Source organism: Blennius ocellaris, assembly GCF_963422515.1.
Source record: "Blennius ocellaris genome assembly, chromosome: 8".
Taxonomy (NCBI): Eukaryota; Metazoa; Chordata; class Actinopteri; order Blenniiformes; family Blenniidae; genus Blennius; species Blennius ocellaris.
The window spans coordinates 13,654,244-13,674,516 of record NC_137657.1 but is presented as its reverse complement, the minus strand read 5'-3'; the positions used below and the strand labels follow the sequence as shown (position 1 = coordinate 13,674,516).

At 41.6% G+C, this 20,273-nt stretch overlaps 2 protein-coding genes across 3 annotated transcripts; one reads left to right on the top strand and one right to left on the bottom strand.

Annotated features, from left to right (window-relative positions):
• Positions 1–1,540: 1,540 nt before the first annotated feature.
• On the bottom strand, positions 1,541–15,094 carry dedd1 (death effector domain-containing 1). Of its 2 annotated transcripts, XM_080500999.1 has the most exons (7): positions 15,053–15,094; positions 14,926–14,960; positions 14,519–14,711; positions 12,618–13,125; positions 12,409–12,537; positions 11,238–11,378; positions 1,541–3,443 (listed from the first exon to the last, which is right to left on the bottom strand). In XM_080500999.1, the coding sequence occupies exons 4-7, from the start codon at positions 13,075–13,077 to the stop codon at positions 3,046–3,048; spliced, it is 1,128 nt and encodes a 375-aa protein (XP_080357125.1). In that variant the 5' UTR covers positions 13,078–13,125; positions 14,519–14,711; positions 14,926–14,960; positions 15,053–15,094; the 3' UTR covers positions 1,541–3,045. The 2 variants fall into 2 exon arrangements, 1 of the variants encoding a protein (XP_080357125.1); XR_013936738.1 differs by lacking the exons at positions 11,238–11,378; positions 12,409–12,537; positions 12,618–13,125; ... (1 more) ...; positions 14,926–14,960; positions 15,053–15,094 and adding an exon at positions 4,504–4,897 and having other exon boundaries at positions 3,302–3,443.
• A 1,271-nt stretch (positions 15,095–16,365) lies between these two features.
• Positions 16,366–20,273, top strand: rabac1 (Rab acceptor 1 (prenylated)). The gene is made up of 6 exons (XM_080501003.1): positions 16,366–16,449; positions 17,423–17,558; positions 17,878–18,090; positions 18,321–18,418; positions 18,586–18,687; positions 19,355–20,273. The coding sequence occupies exons 2-6, from the start codon at positions 17,437–17,439 to the stop codon at positions 19,441–19,443; spliced, it is 624 nt and encodes a 207-aa protein (XP_080357129.1). The 5' UTR covers positions 16,366–16,449; positions 17,423–17,436; the 3' UTR covers positions 19,444–20,273.

The following is a 20,273-nucleotide window of genomic DNA, read 5'->3' as shown; positions in this document are numbered from 1 at the left end:
AAAATCTCAGTTTTCCCCAAGGCAGGCCCGGGGCGTTTCGGCTGGCCATCAAACAAGGCATGCTCTGAACAGGGTAGAAACGGCCCCATCAGGTTTTTCCCAGAGGGTTACTGTTCCCCGTGATGGCAAGTCAATAGCAAAACTTCATTTATACACTCAGCAGCTTTTTTTTTTTGTAAGATAAGGGGTGTTGTCAGAGGGCTTATAGCCGATCCGATAATCGTATGGCTTTTCATGCGGCACAGATGCAACGACGTGCTTGAATATTCAAAACAAAACATCCAACTCTTGGAATTCCAACTTGTTCCGTCGTCTCATGCGACTTGCACAATAAACATGCAGAACGGACGATACATCTCAAGAAAGTTGAATCCCCGGGTCATTCCTGTGCCTTGAGGACCGTGAGCCAATTAGCAAAAGGAAGTGGCAGTCCACATTGCTGCTTTTTTTTTTGGTTTTTTTCCCAAGGTTCAATGAGGTGGCTCTTCAAAGTGCCCTTTTGCAGACATTATTTATTGATGCGTTTGAGAAGTGTTGACATCAGAGGACTTAATTATGTCTGGAGAAGATGAGGCATCACATCCAGACACTGAGAAATGAAGTACAAAAAAACGTTGACGGTGAAACATTGAATGTGGATCATTGCTATTCTTTCTGCTAATGCCGCATCCTAAAAGTTAGGATTCTGTAGACCGATTGATTTGGTTTCAGAATTACGCACCAAATGACATTTGTAATGGACTCCGATGAATTTTTTATGCAACATAAATTATCACCGTCGGAGCTAAATTGACTGAATAAACCCAGAACAGGAAACATCTATGAAACAGCTAGAAATGTCTCATAATCATATTCATATCTCAGAAGTAGCTCATTAAAAAAAAAAAGTAATTGAATAATATATATTATAGTAAAATAAAAATGTTTGCCAATGCTTCAAGCATAATTCTCTTCATTAAACCGACAGTTTTTCCCACAATAAGTGGGAAAACGCGGCATGAGCGTCAGTAATTTGACGACATGATAGAGGCACACACCCTCCCTCGGTTTTCGTCAATCTGACAGCTAAGAGCAAGGAGAAATAATTAAGGATTTGATCCACGGTGACCTGCATTCGATGGCCCTCTTCAAACCACTTGGGGGGCAAGGAGAGGGCAAACTCCCTCTAATACAGGTACAGAGGGTGGAGGACCAAGAAAAATGACAATTCAAAAAAAAAAAAAAAAAAAATGGCTGGAGATAAAAGGAGGCTACAACAAAGACATTCAACACACCTTTCGGAATATTTGAAGTGATGCTGTGTGAAGATTTGAAATCTTACGAGCAAAAAAAAAAAAAAAAAAAGTTTATAAAAGCACAGATTGAGTAAAATAAGGGAAACATTCAAAGCTCAAACTAATTCATTCTGAGCTATTTCACTTGTATGTATTGGAGAGAATCCAATAAACCCCCCATTTGGTTACACAGTAACTGACTACAGGATTTGATTTTCACATAAAAAAAAAAAAAAAAGCAATAAAGGTAAATAACCATTCTTGTCCATCAAAATCTTTATTAATCACCAGGATGAATTTCTAAAATATAAAGATTTCCACAAAACAATTGCCCAACAAAAACAAAAAGCAAATTTTTCTACAAACAAAATTGTTTCCTGCTTTTATGCATGTATTTATTTATTTTTTTTCCTCTTTAAATGAACAAAAAACAAACATCAATAAATTCCCTTCGCAAAAACACACACACACCAACACGAACATGTAAATGTGTCCATTGTCCCGGTCTCTGCTGGCCCTGCAGAGTTCTGCACTTCAGACACTGTCTGCCTGCTTAAGTCGTGCCTGTATGAAGGGACTTAGAGAGAGGGGCCTTATTGATCGCCTTCTATGAGTGAAGTCCAGGCATTAGTTCCAGCAGGGTGACTAGACAGCTGTCCGTGAGCCACTCTACTGGGCCTACATAGCAGGGCTGAGTGGAGCTGGGATGTGCACTTTTGATTTTGATCTCCCCAACATCACTTCTATTGACCGACGCACTGTCCTGTGCTTTACTTGCTGAGAGAAGCACTTGCTGAGGCCTTGCTGGAAGCCCGGCGCGCAAGCCACCGCCGCATTATCCGGGTTGCCGTCGACAAGCCCGCGATGATGAATCTTCCATGGTCTGTTGAGACGCGGCTCTAATCACGACTGTCATCTGCTGTATCCACTGACCACAGCAATCACAAGTTGGGTTATCGAGGTAGACAGGAATGAAGTTCCAGTGTTTGTTATCGAGGTGTACACGTGTGAACCGCTTCTCTGAAGTTGCACACAAAAGGTGAGTTAGTAAGTTTGAGCGGGCTCACATTTTCAACATTTACTTTTCTTCCCTGCCCTGGTGTGTTATCTATTCAATTAGTTTGAAGTTTAAGTGCCAGGTAATAACTTTTTTTTTTTTTCAAAACAAATTTCTCAATCAAAACAGACCATCCAATGGACTGGGATATGGGCGACCACTGTCCATTCAAGAAACCAGAAAAATTAACAAAGAACTCAACATAAAATATTATGAAAGCTTGAACATGTAACACAAACACACAGTACTTCTTCACTGTGGCAGCCCAGTTGTTTGAGTTTAACTTATTATATATAGATAATATCATGAGGAGCTTTACCACTCTTGCTGCCACAGACTTGCTGGTTCCACATCGTGTTTTAGTCTGAGGTCTTACAAAGTAGCACCGTTGCATGGAGCCAAAAGGAAATCACATCAATTTGTCAATATTCATTTGTCAGTCAGAAATAATGGCAATAGTCTGATTAAGATGCGACTATGTAAAAAAAAAAAAAAAAAAAAAAAAAATTGCACAAAGAAGCAATGGTAAGTGCTGCCATCCAGTGGATTTTAACGGGATTACAACTAGAGAAGGGAGACTTGAACGTACGTGAACCTTCACCTGCACCCAGAACCTTCAGTTCTGCATCCTGCTATTCTATTCTTCATCGTCAGCGCGACACACCCAGGGGAAAAAAAAAAGAAGAAAAAAAGTCTATGACCACCCACAAGAGTTCAGTAAGTCTCCGTGTGTCCACCATTACTGGACGAGAGCACTTTCCTCAGTCTCAGCAGCTTCCTGCCCCTCTCGTAGTCGTCTTGGTCCACGCTGATCAGGAGACGGACGCCCTCGGTGCCGGCGGCCCTCCTCAACGAGTCGGTGATGAAGACTCCCTTGAGGGCCTCCAGCAGAGCGCCGCTCAGGTAGTCGCCCCAGAAGGCCTCCAGGTTGTCCAGCTCGGTGAACTTGATGTCACAGACCACGGAGCCCAGGTCTCTGGCTCGCAGCAGCGAGTTGGCCTGGCTGAACAACTCGAACTGCCGCTCCAGCGGCTGGCGCTTGTCTGAGGAGACGCCGTCACGGAGCGCCGACTCGTGCTCCAGGTATTCGGCCCGGACGCGCAGCTGGATGTCTGATAATGGCAGAAAGGGCGGTGGTGGTGTTGGGCAGTGAGTGGGGAGAAATGGGAGGAAAGTAATCATAGGGTGAATAAAGGGAAAGAGGGGGAATAATGACAGTGGAGCAAAGGCAGAGTGAAGAATGGGTGAAGAGGGGGGAAAAGAAAAAAAAAGTGGCAAAAACAAGACAGTAGTGACAGTGAGGAAATGTTACAGGGACACAAATGAGGAGTTGAAACAGTCCACACAAGAGACGGGAGGGAGGAAAAGGGGAGTCATGGAAATAAAAACAAAAAAAAAAACAAAGGAGAGAAAAAAGGAAGACGACAATTACTAAAAGGTTGACTTTGCATTCAAGAAAAGAAAATATAAAGCAGCATTGAGAGCTCAAAAGTAAAGGGTGATCTGAAAAGCTCACTACGGAGAGGACTGGAAATGATTCACAGCAAAACGTCAGGATGTTTCTTTTGAACAACTCGAGACAAAAATAATAATTAAAAAAAAAAAAAAAGCAAGTAGGACGGTGCGGCAGGACAAAGTCACTTATGAAGGGCACCAGAGATGGATCAACCCACCTGCGTGCATTTTTGGTCTGAATGCAGATATAAGCTCCGGGTTTAGTTTTTTTCCAGTCAAAATAAATGTGACAGTTGGGACACACTGGAAGTGAGTCAGGAGAGCGATTTCTTTTGACAAGCAATTCTACCATTATAGGCGTTTGGTTTCTGTTTTTTGCTTTTTTTGTTATTGGAGGTTAACAAACGGAATCAAAAGGACACTGGTGCAAGAGAATGCTGACAACCTGCACATAAACAATGACTGCAGTGTTTTCGTCATGTGTAAGTTCAAATGAACTCGACACCGAGCAAATATCACGGTGGGAATAAAAGAAAACTACTCAGCAGTGCCAAAGCCCCAGAGCGACTCCTTTTTGGTGTGTGTGTGTGTTTTTAAAAGTCAGATTTATCCTGATCAAAATGCTTAAAAGCTGAGAATCGATGGCGTCTGGAGTTCTGCGGCAACGGGATTGGTGGTCATGCAACGGCACGGCGAGAAAGATTAGAGGATACATACTGTACTGAGCAAGAGCAACGCTGAGATCATCCCCATGTCATTACTCCAGAGCTCCGAGAGGAAACCCGCTGCTGCCGACTCTCGCTGCAACAAAAATCCACTCCTCCCACTCAAAAACCCCTTCACAGCATTCAAAACCAGCAACATCCAGTTTCCACAGACATCCTGAAGGTGACACACTCATGGAAAACTTAAAAAAAAAAAAAATTTTATGAAGGAAATAAGCCAACTTTGATTGATGCGTAGTGGCATTAAACACATTTAAACATATAAAATACACGTAAATAAATATATAAATGGTAAAAGCACAGGCAATGTGCTCACATTTGAATATTTTTTTATCAAATGAGCATTGAATTTGAAATGATTGTGTCTTCTCAAATACATATATATATATATATATATATATATACACATATGAAATAGAGTTTTTCGCCTTACGGGAGTCTCAGTTAATGGCGTTATTTAAGAAGAGCTCCAAGCCCTCGACGCCAACGTATCAAGGTCTGACGCTGCTGAACGGTGAACACAATTCCACTTGCCAAACGCTTTTCAACTGAAGAGTCACGTCCGCTCTCTCTGCAGCCATACTTCGCTTGGCTCTACAGGGAAAGGCACAGGACTCGAGTGCTCCAAAGTTTAGAAAATGCCAACATTAGAAATGCAAATGTTTAATTAAGGCATCGATTTTGCATCTCTTAACATTTGTCGGAGAGCGATAAGCAAACACTGGCTTTTGTATTCATCCTTCATAAGCCAATAATTAGACAAACATTAAACCAGAAGACTGGATCAAATGAGACATTAAATCAATGGGCTTTGGCGAATGGTTAAAATATGCAGGTTTATAAATAAGGGCGGCAGGAAAAAAACTCACGTTTGGATGGACATCATCGAATTTGTACGTTGAGCTCAGCCACAAAAGATGAACACAGACGGTCTTTTTTTTTTTTAAGGCATTATACAGCACAAGAATGAGGAACAGACATTTTGCAGAAACACATTTGGACCTAATATATTAACTTAAAATAGCCTTGTACCTTTTTAAAAAGGAAAATCCATTTAGAAAAAAACACCCAGATGCAAATTTGACACATTATTGTACAAAAAAATTGTTCTTCGTGAAAAAAGAAAAAAGAAAAGAAAAAAAGAAGACGACAAGGCATTTTCTTTATCAGCTTTTCATCTCTGCTTTTTTTTTTTATTTTATTTTTTTTATCTTTTGCTATGAAACAGTCAAACCGTGAACCTTGAGCAGCTGGTAAGATTATTCCTGTGATACAAGCTGCATCAAGTGGACCCAAATCAAAAATAATTGTATGAGCCTGAAGACAAGTGAAAAGAACCCCAAAACAAATGATATCCATCAGAATAAGACGATCAATCCAGAATAAGTGTTTCTGTGCCTGGAGCGACGCACGCCGACGTCGTCATGGCACTAAATAGAATTAATCACTGTGTAAAGGTTCAGAGTGACTTGGTTTGTCTTAAAACAAGGTCGTGTCGACTGCTGTCCTGATTTATCAGGAAGTGAGAGACTCTTTCACCCTCAGAGTGGAGAGCAACATTAAAACATGCACGCACGTTACATTTCATTATTCCAGATGTCAGTCATTGTTTTTCTTTTTCAATACGTGCAAGATGAGAATAAACTCTCCCAAGCGCAAGTTACTACTGTCGCCTTCGCTCACTGCATCAATGCATTGACTTCATGCAACTGCATCAGTCCTCAGTTTACCGACTGGTTCATTTTGACGCCCAAAACAAGCCGAGAAATAAGAGATGGACTTAAAAACAGTTTCCCCAATGCAATGTTCTTGGCGCTCAAATCTTCAGCCGCTAAATTAGCAATAGCAGACTTGAATGGAGCCAAATGTGCCAGTGCTGTTAACTTCAGATCAGTAGTGACGGGTTCTAAACAATCAGCTCAACAGTTACTGGGAAGGCTCCCATGGCTGACAATGACAATTATATCACTTCTTGAATTTGAATCCCCTGCAGCTTGATAGTGGACTTCATCATGCACTGCTATAGTTCTACTGTTTTAGTAAGGTAGGGGCAAAAAAAAAAAATCCAGGACTAAAACCTACTGTGTCAGGAACTCTTTGAACACACACCTACTAATTTCTAGCATTTCTTTTTCTTGTTAAAAAGCCATTTTCTGTTATAAAAAATGTGTCAATTGTGATTTAATGGTGCAAAACATAAAAAAATTGTTATTGTGTTGACATTGTATTATTTACTATAATATCAAGTTCTTTCAAACATTAACAGAACAGTAACAAGAAGCTGTTAATATTTCAGTGCGACTATGTAAAACTATAATAATAAACTTTAATATTAAAATATTAAACTACTTTTTAATCCAACACTGTCACACAACGCAGAAAATGAAATGTTAAGTTAGTGCTGCTCCTATTTGACCTTTTTAAGTCATTACATTGCTGGAGGATGAGATCAACACCTGCCCCTTCGTGCAATTACTGTATTTAAAGATGGCCTCCATTCCGCCGTCCCATTTCATGGCGGGCAGGACGAAGGTAGAGATAGTGTCGGTGAGGAGAAGGCCATTTAAAACCACAGGAACACAGCCATAGTCATTTTGTTAGGGTTACAGAGCACTTCACGCTTCATCAGACACAGAGACATCCACTTAGACAGGACATTAGGAAGCACAGCTTTCATTTTCTCACTTTAAACACCAAGCCCCGTTTGGCTTCCTCATCTCACCCCAACGAAAGGAGGAGGGGGAGAGAAAAGAAAAAAAAAAGAAAAAGAAAAAAACTTTAAGTACCCATTTACGAGGAGTCACTTGGCACGGAGAACTTCAACTCGTTATCGATCCGTTTTTCTGCTGAACGACTGACCGTGAGAGTGGAGTTAGGGGAGTATCGAGAGACAGGCAGACAGAACTCCCCCCCCCCCCCCCAAAGACAAAACCCACCCTCTGTACCAGTTTGCGTAGTCGGAACATTTACTGTTCACTCTCTCCCCCTCTCATTGTGTGTGAGGATACAGTTTTCCTGACACACAGGTCGGTCTGTTTAGAACTGTGAACATAGAGAAAGGAGAGAAAGAGGGAAAAAAAAGAGAAAGAGGGAAAAAAAAGAGAAAGAGGGAAAAAAAAGAGAGAGAAGAAGCACAGGTCGGTTGGATACGTGTTGAACGGGCCGTACTCTTTGAACATCAAGCATTGCAGAGCACTCGGGTCTTCGTTTTAACGACCGACGTCACGCCAGTAATTGGTATTGACAAGTTACTTCGGGCCACAATTGCTTTGCTGCAGCTCGAAAAAATACTGTATGGAAGTGTCTAAGTGGGACGCTTTGGAATTTTCCCCCTTTACCCTCACCCGTTATTTAAGATACGACTTGAACACCGGTCAACACGGTGACCATTTAAACCAAGCGTCCCATTTAGACGGCACAACACCACCGCCGGGCTGCAGGTACAAACACCCTCTGGGCAGTCGGAACAGCAGTTGTCAATGTCAAACGTCACGAGTCACTTTGTTAAAAATGATCCGAGACATAAATCACGACAAAAAAAAAAAAGCGTATCTGAGGTCTGTTTGAATGCTTAGAGGCCAGCAATGGGTTGAACCGCCCTATCCGCATCTATATCTCACACACAAACACACAAACACACACGCACACAATACAGCATGAGCTTCCTTCAGCAGAGCACTGTTGGGCTTTTTTTTTTCTTCCCCCTCACAGCTGCTTGACTGAAGGAATAGATGGACATTTTTCAAACAGCTGGTAGCAGACTTTTTTCGATTCCCTGAAATCGAATACAGGGCCAGTCTGTAACAATGGACTGTCTAACTGGTGTTTTCAGAAATTGAGTCTCCAAAGCTGGTTCATGTGAAGCTTTGGTTTGCCAGTAGGACATCCATTGACTGAATCTCAAGGCAGACAGTTTTTTTTCTTTTAAAAGAAAGCTGTGTAAGGGAAAGAAAATTGTTCAAAAATGTTTCCCACAAGCAGTAATCATTAACACTTTCACAAATATGTCCAACAACATTCTGCTTGACGTCTCAGATTACAGACAGGACGAGACTGCCCCGCAGACATACAAGATACCATAAAACTCACTACTTTAAATGACTTTGTGCCCCAGGTCAATTTGTCAGCGGTTTGCACATGTAAATACAAACGACTTATAAAACCTGTGTTGAGTTTTCACACTTACACATGTATTGATTTGTCCTATTTCAACTCTACAACTGTGTAATCAGTTATAATCTCTTCATCCTCCAGTCGCGACGAGCAGGTGGTTTGAGGTTGTGCAGCACTCAAAGTATAATTTTTTTTAAACGATCTGAAATGTGTTGATTTCCTTTTTATTAAAAACCAAAAACACATTATCTCAAAGATTATTTAATGTTCCCGAAATCTGTTAGGCCGAGGTCACAACTATCAACAAAGTTTTCTGAAAATGCGAACTAGTGCAACGGTACAGGAACTGCAGTTTTTGGGCCAGGGTTTTGGTTCGGCACGCGTTCCGTGCCACTGAGCAGGATTACTATTGCAACAAGTCTTCATCAGTTAGGATGAAACCAACCCGTCTCATGACGGTTTAAGCCCAATTCGCGTTCCCTATTGGTGGCCTCTATTGAAGTGGCACTATAGATCCATTGTAAAGGATCCTAGATAGATAGGTGGAACCCCCCCCCGCGTATTACTTTGTCGAGTCCTTGACTGTCAGAAAGCATGACATCACATCAGGGTGCTTACACTGGAGAGGGGGGGGGTACAGGTCTGACGCATCACAAAACTTTCGGAAAACGTCTAAACTGGCTGCAGTGAAAAAATAAAAACCAAGGTCACATTCAGCAACTGGGCAGCTTATTTCTCACCTCAAGTGTTTTCAGAACTACTTTCTGCTGAACGCTTTTAGAAATAATAGAGAAAGCTGGTGGCTGAGCCGCCACGTTGGTCCGGTTTGAACTCCTGAATTACGCAATTGTGGACATTGTGGACAAACGCATCTAATCTAAATGTCCCTGCCATGGCAGAGTTGTACATTGGCCATATTTGTGAAAATCTGTTGAGTTGGTCAATCGGCCAATGAGAATTTCAGGAAATCTAAGAAGAGTTTCTCTACTGAAGGGGGACGAGGGGAGAGAGCATCTGCGTTAGAATACACAACCATTGCACACAGAGCGAAGCAGCATCACCAGCCCTTGTTGCAACAAGGGGGAGAGCCTCTTTTACCTTAGAGCATCGGCCCAGACTTGTGACAGCGCGCATGACTGAGTCGATCACACACAGTGCAGTATGTACGGACAGACTTTTTTTTTTTGTCTTGTTCCTCAGTCTCCCTCTCCGTTTCCATCATCCACTGTGACTTAGGTCACTTGATCTGAGTCACAATCTTGAGTCAACCTGGTGGGATCAAATGTGGAGTCAAGAGAGCAACATGGCCAAAGGTACATCACTCATTCTGAATAGCTAAGAAGGACCGTCTTCATTATTAAAGTGATTTGACACAACCATTTGATTTTTGTTGCAATCATTTTTTTTTTTCTGACCAAAAAGCAATGAAGGTTTTTTGAGAAGGTCTCGGCAAACGTCACGCAGAAGAAATCAGACGATAGTGCAATCTTTGTCTTTTTGATCAAAAGGCAAGCAATAGTTGAGATATCAAAGAGGCCATGGACGATGAAGTATGAAGTGCAGCGTTTCAGTCCAGTTGGATCTGCGTGGAACAACTGGCTCAAGACCATTTTCTCTCGGACATGTGCAGTCTGACAGAAGTTTGAATCACCACATGAAAACGCTGTTAAAAAGCTCAACAGTGAAGCAGAACAACAGCCGCATGCGGTGGTGACTGGTCAGAACATCTGTATCAGGAATACAGGTGGACGGAGGAGTAACAGTCCATCAGACTGCTCTTCCTCACTCTAGCAGCAGCCGGACAGAGTCCAACGAGTTAGAGAAAAGATGCAACGAGGGGAAGCAACGAGGAAAGTAAAGGTAAAGGTTTTATACAAGGAAGAAAGAAAATTAAAAGTCACACTAATTTCATGTGTATTATAGAGATGGTTATGGCATAATGAAATCACAAGCAGAATAACATCACAAACATGACGTGAAAAAAAAAAAAGGAAATCGCAAAAATAAAGCCAATGTCAGTAAAAACAAATATACCAGTGCAAGATTTCTAGTTTTAATGGGTTTTTTTTGTGTGTTAACAATGCTAATTTGAGTGTTGGGAGCTAATTTTGCCTGGTGTAATTTGAACTTTGATGTATATGAGATGCGAATTCAACACTAGCAGCTCGTTCAGTAAGATTTTTGACTATAATATATATATATATATACACTGAACAAAAATATAAACGCAACATTTTTGTTTTTGCTCCCATTATTCATGAACGGAACTCAAAGATCTAAATCATTTTCTATATACACAAAAGATCCATTTCTAAATCTGTGTTCGCGAGCACTTCTCCTTTGAGGTAATCCCTCCCACCTCACAGGTGTTTCATATCAAGATGCTGACGAGCCATGTGCACTTATGTGAATTTGTTTGGAAGTTACTGGGGGAAATAAACCCCTGAACAAACAGAGTTACAACAACAACAAAGTGGGGAAGATGTAAATCTTGTTAAATGTTATTTTTGGCATTTTTGAAGGTGAAGGTGAAACTGAATGCAGGGCATGAAAAACTAAGATAAAAAAAAAAAAAAAAGAAAGCTAAGTGAGGAATGTACGGCCTCCACTTACCACAGGACATTGTACATGGTGTTGGTGGCGAAGGCAGCGTCAGGTCGTGTCTGCTTGGTTTCTTGGGTCTACGGCTCCAGCCATTTCCTCTCTTCCTCCTCCTCCTCCTCGCAGACGGCCCAGCAACAGGAGGGGAAATACCTGACACACCATATATGGAGCCAGTTAGTGGAAATATTTTTTGATGTTTTGGGCCACTGTTTGTCTATTTCTACAGAAGTCTAAGTAGAATGTGTTCCCATCTTGAGAATTTATGTAAGTGAACATAAATGTTATTTTCTCTGGTTCATCTCAGAGAAAAAAAAAAACCCAACCTGTTTGGCTGGATTAAGATGACAGAAAGGCAACAGTACTTCAAAATGCAAGAAGATTATGATCTGTACATTTATATCAAATATGAAGGCAGACAAGAATGTTTAACCAAGGATACTTTTGGCAAATGCTCATCAAAACATTAAATTGTTGCCTGGTCTCAAAAAGGTGTATTTCTGCTCTTACATTCAAATGTAACCATTTGAATGTCAGATTGAAACAGTGAATTTCACAGGAATGTATTGACAGTTGAAATGTGTGACAGACATTTTCTTCTCACACTTCAAGCTGCTTATTATCAGCTGAGCATTGTTTAAACGCTACATTCTTAGAGTATTCTTACTGAGCTTCAAGCCTTTATAAAAAAAAAAAGAATAACAATAAAAAACAGCTATTTTTGTGGGACAACACAAAACAATAAATTATATGGACTAGAAAAAGCCTTCATATTCAACGGATCTCAATAAAATAAGAGCTTAAAGGTTTGGTGGAACAGGAGATTCTCATCATAGATGTACAGCAGAAAAATCTGCTGCAACTCCAGGATGCTATCAATTAAACTGAAGTCGCTGAGGAATTCTTCTCGCCGGTTTTGAGCCTATAAGCAATATCACAACAAAGCCATTCCCCTCATGCAGAGTGTGTCAAACCCATTTGTTACAAAGTGTAATGTGGCCGGTGAGCATACACTCCATGCACAATGAAAAACCAGAAATTATTCTCATGCCTCGACACCAAAAAAAATAGGTACTTGGATTATCTGCAGTGAAGAAATATTATTTGTGATAAATAATAAAACAAGGGTTTCAGGAGCTTTTCAGTAAACTGCTTCCTCATCTAAAAAATAAAGTCCATTTACCAGTGTTAAATTGATGCGTGAATGAAGGGAGGGGTTCATCCATTTGTCTGTAGTTGTGTCCCATTCCAGACGCCCACATCAACTCTCTGCTCTGCACGCCATACTTGTGTCCGGTTCTCTCTGGAGATACTAGGAAAGAGAAATCGGTAATTATTCCATTTGAACTTGCGCACTTACAACTTTTCTTGACCGTCAACCAAACCTCTTACCGGTCCGTCTTTTTTTATGGGACACTAAAGGCAGCAGATCGTGACGAGTGAGGACTCTCAGGAGTTGCAGTAACGGCTCCAGGTTGCCGTCGCCCAGGTACCCTCTCCTCTCGAGCTCCAGCAAGAGCTCCAGACCACTTTTCGGTCTGAAGTCCCCCGGGGGCCTCTGGGACCCCCGAGGCTGTAACCGCCTCCACAACTTCAGTAGCTCTGGACTTGGGGCCGCGCCCATATCCTCCGGATCGTCCGGACTGGGCTCAACCGTCCAGCCGGCTGGATCAAGAGGGTGCGGCACGGAGCAGGTTTCATTCAGAAGAAACGACAGAACTTCGACGTCCGTCTCCGTAAGCTGGGAGCCGACGACCTCGAAAACTTCATGGAGGGACATCATCTCATAGTAGTTCAGACACTCCGTTTCATCCCAGTACAGGAAGTGGCCTTGGTGATGCACAGCCGGCATGGTCAGAGTTTGGCTATCGCCACTTGCCACCTTCCACCACCGCAAATTCTGTGCAAAAAAATTTAAGAAACACAACAAAACAACTCGCATTACTTTTGATAAACTTAAACATACATGAGAGCTGTAATTACTCAAAAATATACGACTATTAGTCATTAGTAGTGACACCAGCAAACAATTTACATTCAGCAATATTCATAAATACATTTATTTGTACTTGTGTTTCTTTTGGAGTCTGCCTTTTAACTTAATCCATCATGGTTCAACTAAAAAAACCTTTCTTACATTTGAGAGAAGTGAAGGCTGGCCACCACAGAAGCCTCCATACCAAGAAACGTGAAGAGGCAATGCAACAGTTCTCAAAATAGGATCACATGAAAAAGCCTAAATGTGTGACGTAGATTTGGAAATTGTACTATTCTCCCACTTTCTGTGATCAAAAAACATAAATGTTCTGTTAAATCTTTGATCGCGGAAAAGTTGTACCTCAAAAAATGAGACTGCACCCATTGTCGCAGTTTCCCATGCAATCGGGTGGGTGCTGGCGTTACACGCTTTCACCTGGCTGGCCTGCTTATTGGGACACTGAAGAAATATTTGGGTTTCATTTTGGGAAGACTTGCTATTCTTCTCCACCCCTCGGGTTGCTAATGCTATATTATTTACAGTCTCACATCAAATCCTACCGGTGGCACTTCTGTGTACTATTCTCACCGAATGCTGCAGGTCTCCATTTCAACCCTTGTGGTTTTTGTTGCATTTGTCTGTTCTTCCAGCCCACATTGTCCAGTTTCACCATCCTTCGGTCGTTGCACCATTCCATCCTTTTATCGCTTGCATTAAAAGAGACATTTTTGAAGACTGCTCACTGCTTTGTAATGATGTGCATATATCGAAAATAAGATGTCAACAAAGAAATGTTGTCTGGGGCCTACATATACCTCAGATTTACTTGTGCAATTTGAAACAGACCCCTGAGGTCCTCCGGGAGAGGTTTACTGTTTTCCCAGAGTCAGAAGGCAATTTCTTTTACTCCTCACCTGTGGAACAAACTTCCTGAACACCTGAGGACTGCTCACACTTTTAAAATCTGGCCTTAAAACACTATGATTGGCTCAGGCTTGCCATTAAACAACGGATTTTACTTTCTTTATTACATTTCCCTTAATAAAGCTTTTGCTTTATTCATTCACCTGAGTGTGCCTCAACCACTTCTTCGAATGCGTTTCCATTATTCCTCTGTAAAGCACTGCCACTTCTATGGGTGTGTCTTAAATTATTAAGGAGTGACCGACCGAAAGCTGGGTGAAATTGAGTCAACAAGCAAATAAAAATAGGGCCTCCCTTTGGCCAAACTTTACAGACTCCAGGAGCTGCAGAGCTTCCGGGTTGTCCCAGCTGACTCTCATGCGCCGGCGTGCAAGAGGCTCAGCGGTCCTACCTTTAACCGCCGTCAGCTCGACGCCGTCCTGGAGCGGGCGACGTGTCCAGCCGTGGACGTGTTTGGTCCGTCGCTGTTTTCTAACAAGGCAAATGTCCTGAAGCCAGAGGTGTCAGCTGTTGTTCAGACGCCCAGCAGCAGCAGCGGGTGGAGCGAATCTTCCATTTGACGCGTTACGTAACCAGTCACGTTTCTGTGAAGAGGGGAAAGAAAAAAAAAAAAAAAAACAAGCAATAAAAAAATTTAAATAGTACAGGACACCGTTTGTTCAGCCGACTAAGTCCACAGAATATTAAACAGTGTATTAGAGTTTGGGTGACATTGTATATGAAACGGTTATATAAACCACCAGACGCTAATCATGCATTTATCAGTGTTTACAAACAGATTTTAACGGATGTTGTCACCTGCTAACGCTGGCTGCAGAGGACATGACGACGAGCTGCGAATGGCAGGAGAGTTCACTTTGACACACAAGAGGGGCTCAATTTATTGTTTAAAACGACAATGGGGGAGTAAAAGCTGACAACTCACCGACACAGCAGTAAATACAAGCCTCGGCTGATTTGATTCTCCACAGACAGGGGGACTGCTGCGTGAGAACTCCGAGAAACTGACCAATCACAGCCTTCCAAATGTTCAGTGACGTATTCACGTTGAGCGCGTGCTCGATGTGAAATCAAAACAAATGTTGATCAAGGTACAATGATCAATGTTTTCTTCTGAAAGATGCTTGTGAGACTCACATTTCTTTTATTCAATTTAAGCTTTTGCTGAAAAGCACTTCTTCTTCTTCTTCTTCTTCTTCTTCTTCTTCTTCTTCTTCTTCTTCTTCTTCTTCTTCTTCTTCTTCTTCTTCTTCTCCTTTCGTAGTTCCAGTAGTAGTAGTCGTAATAATATTATTAATTAATACTTTGATTGTAAAGGTTAAACTCCCGTTGAGGAGTAGTGGTGCAACTGCAGCCCGGAGTCACTTATGGCTTTCAACCTCTTTTGATTTCACATAAATTGTTAGTTTATATTATTTTATTGCTCAGCAGATAACATTTTACAAAGAATAGGAGAGCTTGTAATAGTTATTCCGAACTAAATATGCATCTAATCTCACCTTGTCACCTGAACAATGCAGTTTTCTGCAGGTGATTCCTCAGAAACCTTGAAGACGAATATAAAAAAAAAAAAAACAAAGAGGTCTCAAGGGAGGTATAGAGTTTAGCTCAATCTATAAAGACACGTTTGTTTCTCCACTGGCAACAATGCTGGCTTACCTGTATGTTTGACATGAGGTTAGCAAACAAAAATTTTTCCTAAAAGAGCGCAAACATCCAATAAATAAATAAATAAATCAGCAAACCATAATCACAGTTCATTAATTTCCTTCATATAATATAAACAGTAATGTCTTTCATAGCTATGTTATCTTAATTATACAATATTTATTTGCACCTCCATTTATTTATTTTTTGGAGGGAGTAAATGCGCTTTTGGTTGTATGTGATGCTATCATACAACTCTATGGCCACATGCAGTAAAGCAAAAAAGGTCAAAGCTGTGTCCAGATGGTATGGAATATTAGTTTCACCCCAAATGGTGGATATATAATTAGGGCTCTCACCTTGCCTCAAGAAGGCCATGGGTTTAAATACTTGTGTTCTGGTTTCCTCCCACGGTCCTCAAACAATCATGTGACGTTAATCGATAAAATGCCAATGGGTGTGATTGTGAGCGTGTGTGGTTGTCTGTCTTTGTTTTGCCCCGTGATGGACTGGTGACCGCTCATGTGCTGGTATTCACGCTCTGTGATGAGAGGTGCTGTCGGTAGGGGGCGCCGCTGAGCGCTGCCGCCGCAGGAAGTAAAGAGACATCCACATCACATCCGAAAGAGAGAGAGAGACACGAAGCATCAGAGATAGCACTGTTCATCTTCCGCCGTGAGTTTACCTTCTTTTTTAAATCACTTTGTCTACTAAAAGTTATTTAAATAAGCCAGACACAGGCAGGTGAAACAATAGATTATGTTTAAAAACCACCCGTCTGCCTGCACCTCAGCGGGTGTTGAGGTTAGCTGAGAGGCTAACGGCTTTAACAAACAAACACTAACAGGAAAGCTGTTCGTGTCACACTCTGGGATCCGTATAAAACGGCACAAATGAACACATTTCAGAAGAGTTATATTGATAAGTTGACCGGGTCGTGTTTGTTTGCTCACCGTAAAAGCCTACAGTGACGTTTATTGTATGACGTGACTGAGACCGAGCCTTTTGTTTCTGAAACCTTCCACCCTCACATTATCGCACTGTACTGCAACTACAATGTCTCTACAGGAAGCAAATGTTATTTTTACTTGTGTTTGTTGCAGTCCCCAGGTGTTCAGAAACTTGTTCCACAGTTGAGCAGCGTAGGAACTAAAAGCTGCCGCACCTTGTTTCTTCTGACTCTGGGGAACACTTAATTAAACTTCTTCCAGAGGACCTCAGGGCTCTGGATGTTTCACATTCTACCAGTAAACCTCACATGTCTTTAAGCCAGAGGCCATTCAAAGCTTTATAGACCAGAAGTTTGATTTGGAAGTCGATGCTTTGTGACTGGAGCTCAGGTGTAATGTGCTCCACCCTCTTTCTTTCTTTCTTGGTCAGGGCTCTGGATGAAGTAAGCTGTCTTCCTCATTTCTTCACTTAGACTTGTAAACACACTGCTACAATAATCCAGCCTGCTGAAAATAAAGACTTGGACGTTTCTTTGCGTCTTATTTGTTCCGAAATGTGGCCATAATTTTCAGTTTCACCCCACCTCCCATTGCTTTATTTCACACCGCAATACTCTTGCAGTGCACTTACCTGTAAATGAGAGTTCAATAGGTAACCTGGAATAATGGTTTGTGTGTGTTTGGTTGTTCCCTTCTAGCACACGGTCTGTAGATGCTATCTGGAGCACCGAAAGGGGAGAACTGTGTTGTAGACATGGACAGCAAGGCTGGAGATCTGTTCACTGCTGAAGATGCTCACACCACTGGCTCAGGTGGAGCTGGGATCCTGACAAAGTACGGGCTAAGTCGTCTTTTTTTTGTGGGTGGGGGTGGATACATTATATGAATCACAGGATGTCGGTGTGAATGCAGTTATGAGGAGGGCTGATGATCAGTAGTGGATGGACTTCACTGACCTCTCACCAGACCATCACAGACACTCGCATTCATTTATTCATCATTTATTTGTAACGAGTGTTAAATTAGCTCTTGACTTTTTGAGGACACTCTAATGTGTTAAGATGCATAGGGCATAGTCGTAAATATCATCACATGGATGTTTTCACTCCGTCTCTGCATGTTCCGTGCTTCAAGTCTTTGTGTCGATTCTCAGGTTGGGGCTCCCCAAAGGCTTCTCGGTCAGTGTGGCTAAAGAATGGGTGGACAAGCGGCGGGTGTCCATTCGACCGTGGGCCAGCTTCGTCGATCAGCGCAAGTTTTCCAAACCCCGCAACTTTGGGGAGGTGTGCCAGAGGGTGGTGAAAAATGTCGAAACTTACAACAGCAACTACACCTTCATCTTTTTGGGTCTCATCCTCTACTGCATGTAAGGCCGGGCAGGCGCTGGCTCTGACTTTTGCTCTTTTAACTTGTCAGGAAGATTACGTTTTAAAACTATTCAGATGATTTTGGTTGCAAGATAAAAAAAATTTTACTCACTCTGTGAAGGAACATTTGTGTGACTTAATTAAAAGCAATATATATTTCAGTTTTAAACTAAGAAACGTGTTGCTGGAGTTCCCACTGAACTGACCTTGTTGTTGTTCTTTGCTTTAGTATCAGCTCACCCTTGCTCCTGATTGCCTTGGCTGTGTTTGTTGGTGCCTTCTACATAATCCACCTCAAGTCTCTGGAGTCCAAACTGGTCATTCTTGGTGAGGGAATCTGTTACACAAACCTCTCAGTTCTTCTATAACCATGCGTGCTCATATGAATAACTTCTAAATCAGCCATAATGATGTGTTTACGTCCTGCAGATTGTTGTTCAATCAGTTATTGTGTTAAAGCTATTCTATTCTATTCAATTCTATATCTAATATAGGCAGAGAACTAACTGTTCCACATCAAATGAGCCTGGCCGGAGCCGTCTCTCTTCCCGTCTTCTGGTTGGCTGGAGCTGGAGCTGCAGTGTTTTGGGTTCTTGGTAAGTCCAGTACATTAATTGTTCAGGCTGTATTACTTTTCCTGGCATAAGGAATGGAAACAGATTTGTGTTCTTATATAGTTAATGTAGTTTAGCATACTGTTCCATTAAGGGCATATTTATAGAATTTAAAGGAAATTTGCTTTTATGACAGTCAACATCCATCCATCTTTAGTAGCGCTTTATTTTTCCATCTCGGGGTCACAAGTTGGTGAAGCTGACTGACCCAGTTGATTATGAGCAAAGGCAAGGTACATCCTGAATAGTCCTTCACATGGCAAATGCAGACAGTCACACCTACAGTCAATTAAAACGTACACTTTTCCAAGTGCTCAAACCTTTTTCACCTCCATAGTTCTGACTGTAACCGAAATCAAACTACGGATAATCTGGCTGTCAGAAGAGCTAATGCGACGGCGCCATGTGGCGTACAATCACAATTGACATATTTACAGAGGAAACTACTAACAAAACCAATAAAAAAGTAAATAAACACGTATACAGGTCGACTGCATACACCTTTAAATACACAAAGATATAAGCCAATGTTTGAAAATGATTTGTAAAAACGTAAGCGAGCAATACTGGCTTTGTAGTAAATGCACCTGTAAATGAATTTCTTCAGAATAAACCTTTATATCCTCTCTTTCTTTTCTTGTCCTTTCAGGAGCGACGCTGTTTGTGATTGGCTCCCATGCGGCTTTCCGTGAGCTGGAAGGATCCGACCTGGAGGAGCTGCTGATGGAGCCGGTGTGAAGAGCAGCGGCAGCTCTTCGAGTGGCGGCTGTTGGAGAATGGGAATCAGGATCGTGTTACCCCACAGGGGTGAAGGAAACGTGGTTTCGTAGTTACTTGTGTATCCTTTACTCCCCGTGTTTTACTCTTCGCTCCGTTTCAAGAACGCACCGTCCCTTGCCTCTGAAATCATCGTTACAGAATCCATTCATGCACATGCGCTTGTATCCGATCGCATTATTCTAGTCTGTGTGCCTCTTCTTGTAATTGAAACCTTGGATGCCTCTGTCTTTGTATCAAGCTGCATCTCGTGTCATATCTCCACTAAATCTCATAATAGATCATCTGTACGCTTCTATCTGCTGTAGATATCTTGGAAAATGGTGCAAATGTGGAATTCTTATAAGTAGTGCACATCTGATGATTTTGATTTGGGAAAAGGATTTTCTAAAGGGAAAGTGCCATTCAAAGTTTTAATAATTATGCAATATTGAAATTCTTTTCACAAAAAAGCTCAAGCAGTTTTCTCTTCCAGACGGGGTCCTTAGTGTAGATTATGTGGTGAGCAGATGCCACAGGAGGCCAGGAAATATGTGTTCTTTAGCATAATGCTGTGCTGATTGTTTGTATGCTTATTTATCAACCCTGCTTGCAAATGTTGGATCTGAAGGCCAAGTAACGGCCAACATTTGTTTTTTTTTATCTTCTATGATTCATTTGCTGTTTGTTTACATTTTGATGTACGGTGGGATTTTGTATTAAATTTCTGGAAGTGCAATAAACCCATGATCTAAATGTGGCTTGTTAATGAAATCATAATAAACGGTATTAATTGTGGCACGAATTAAAAA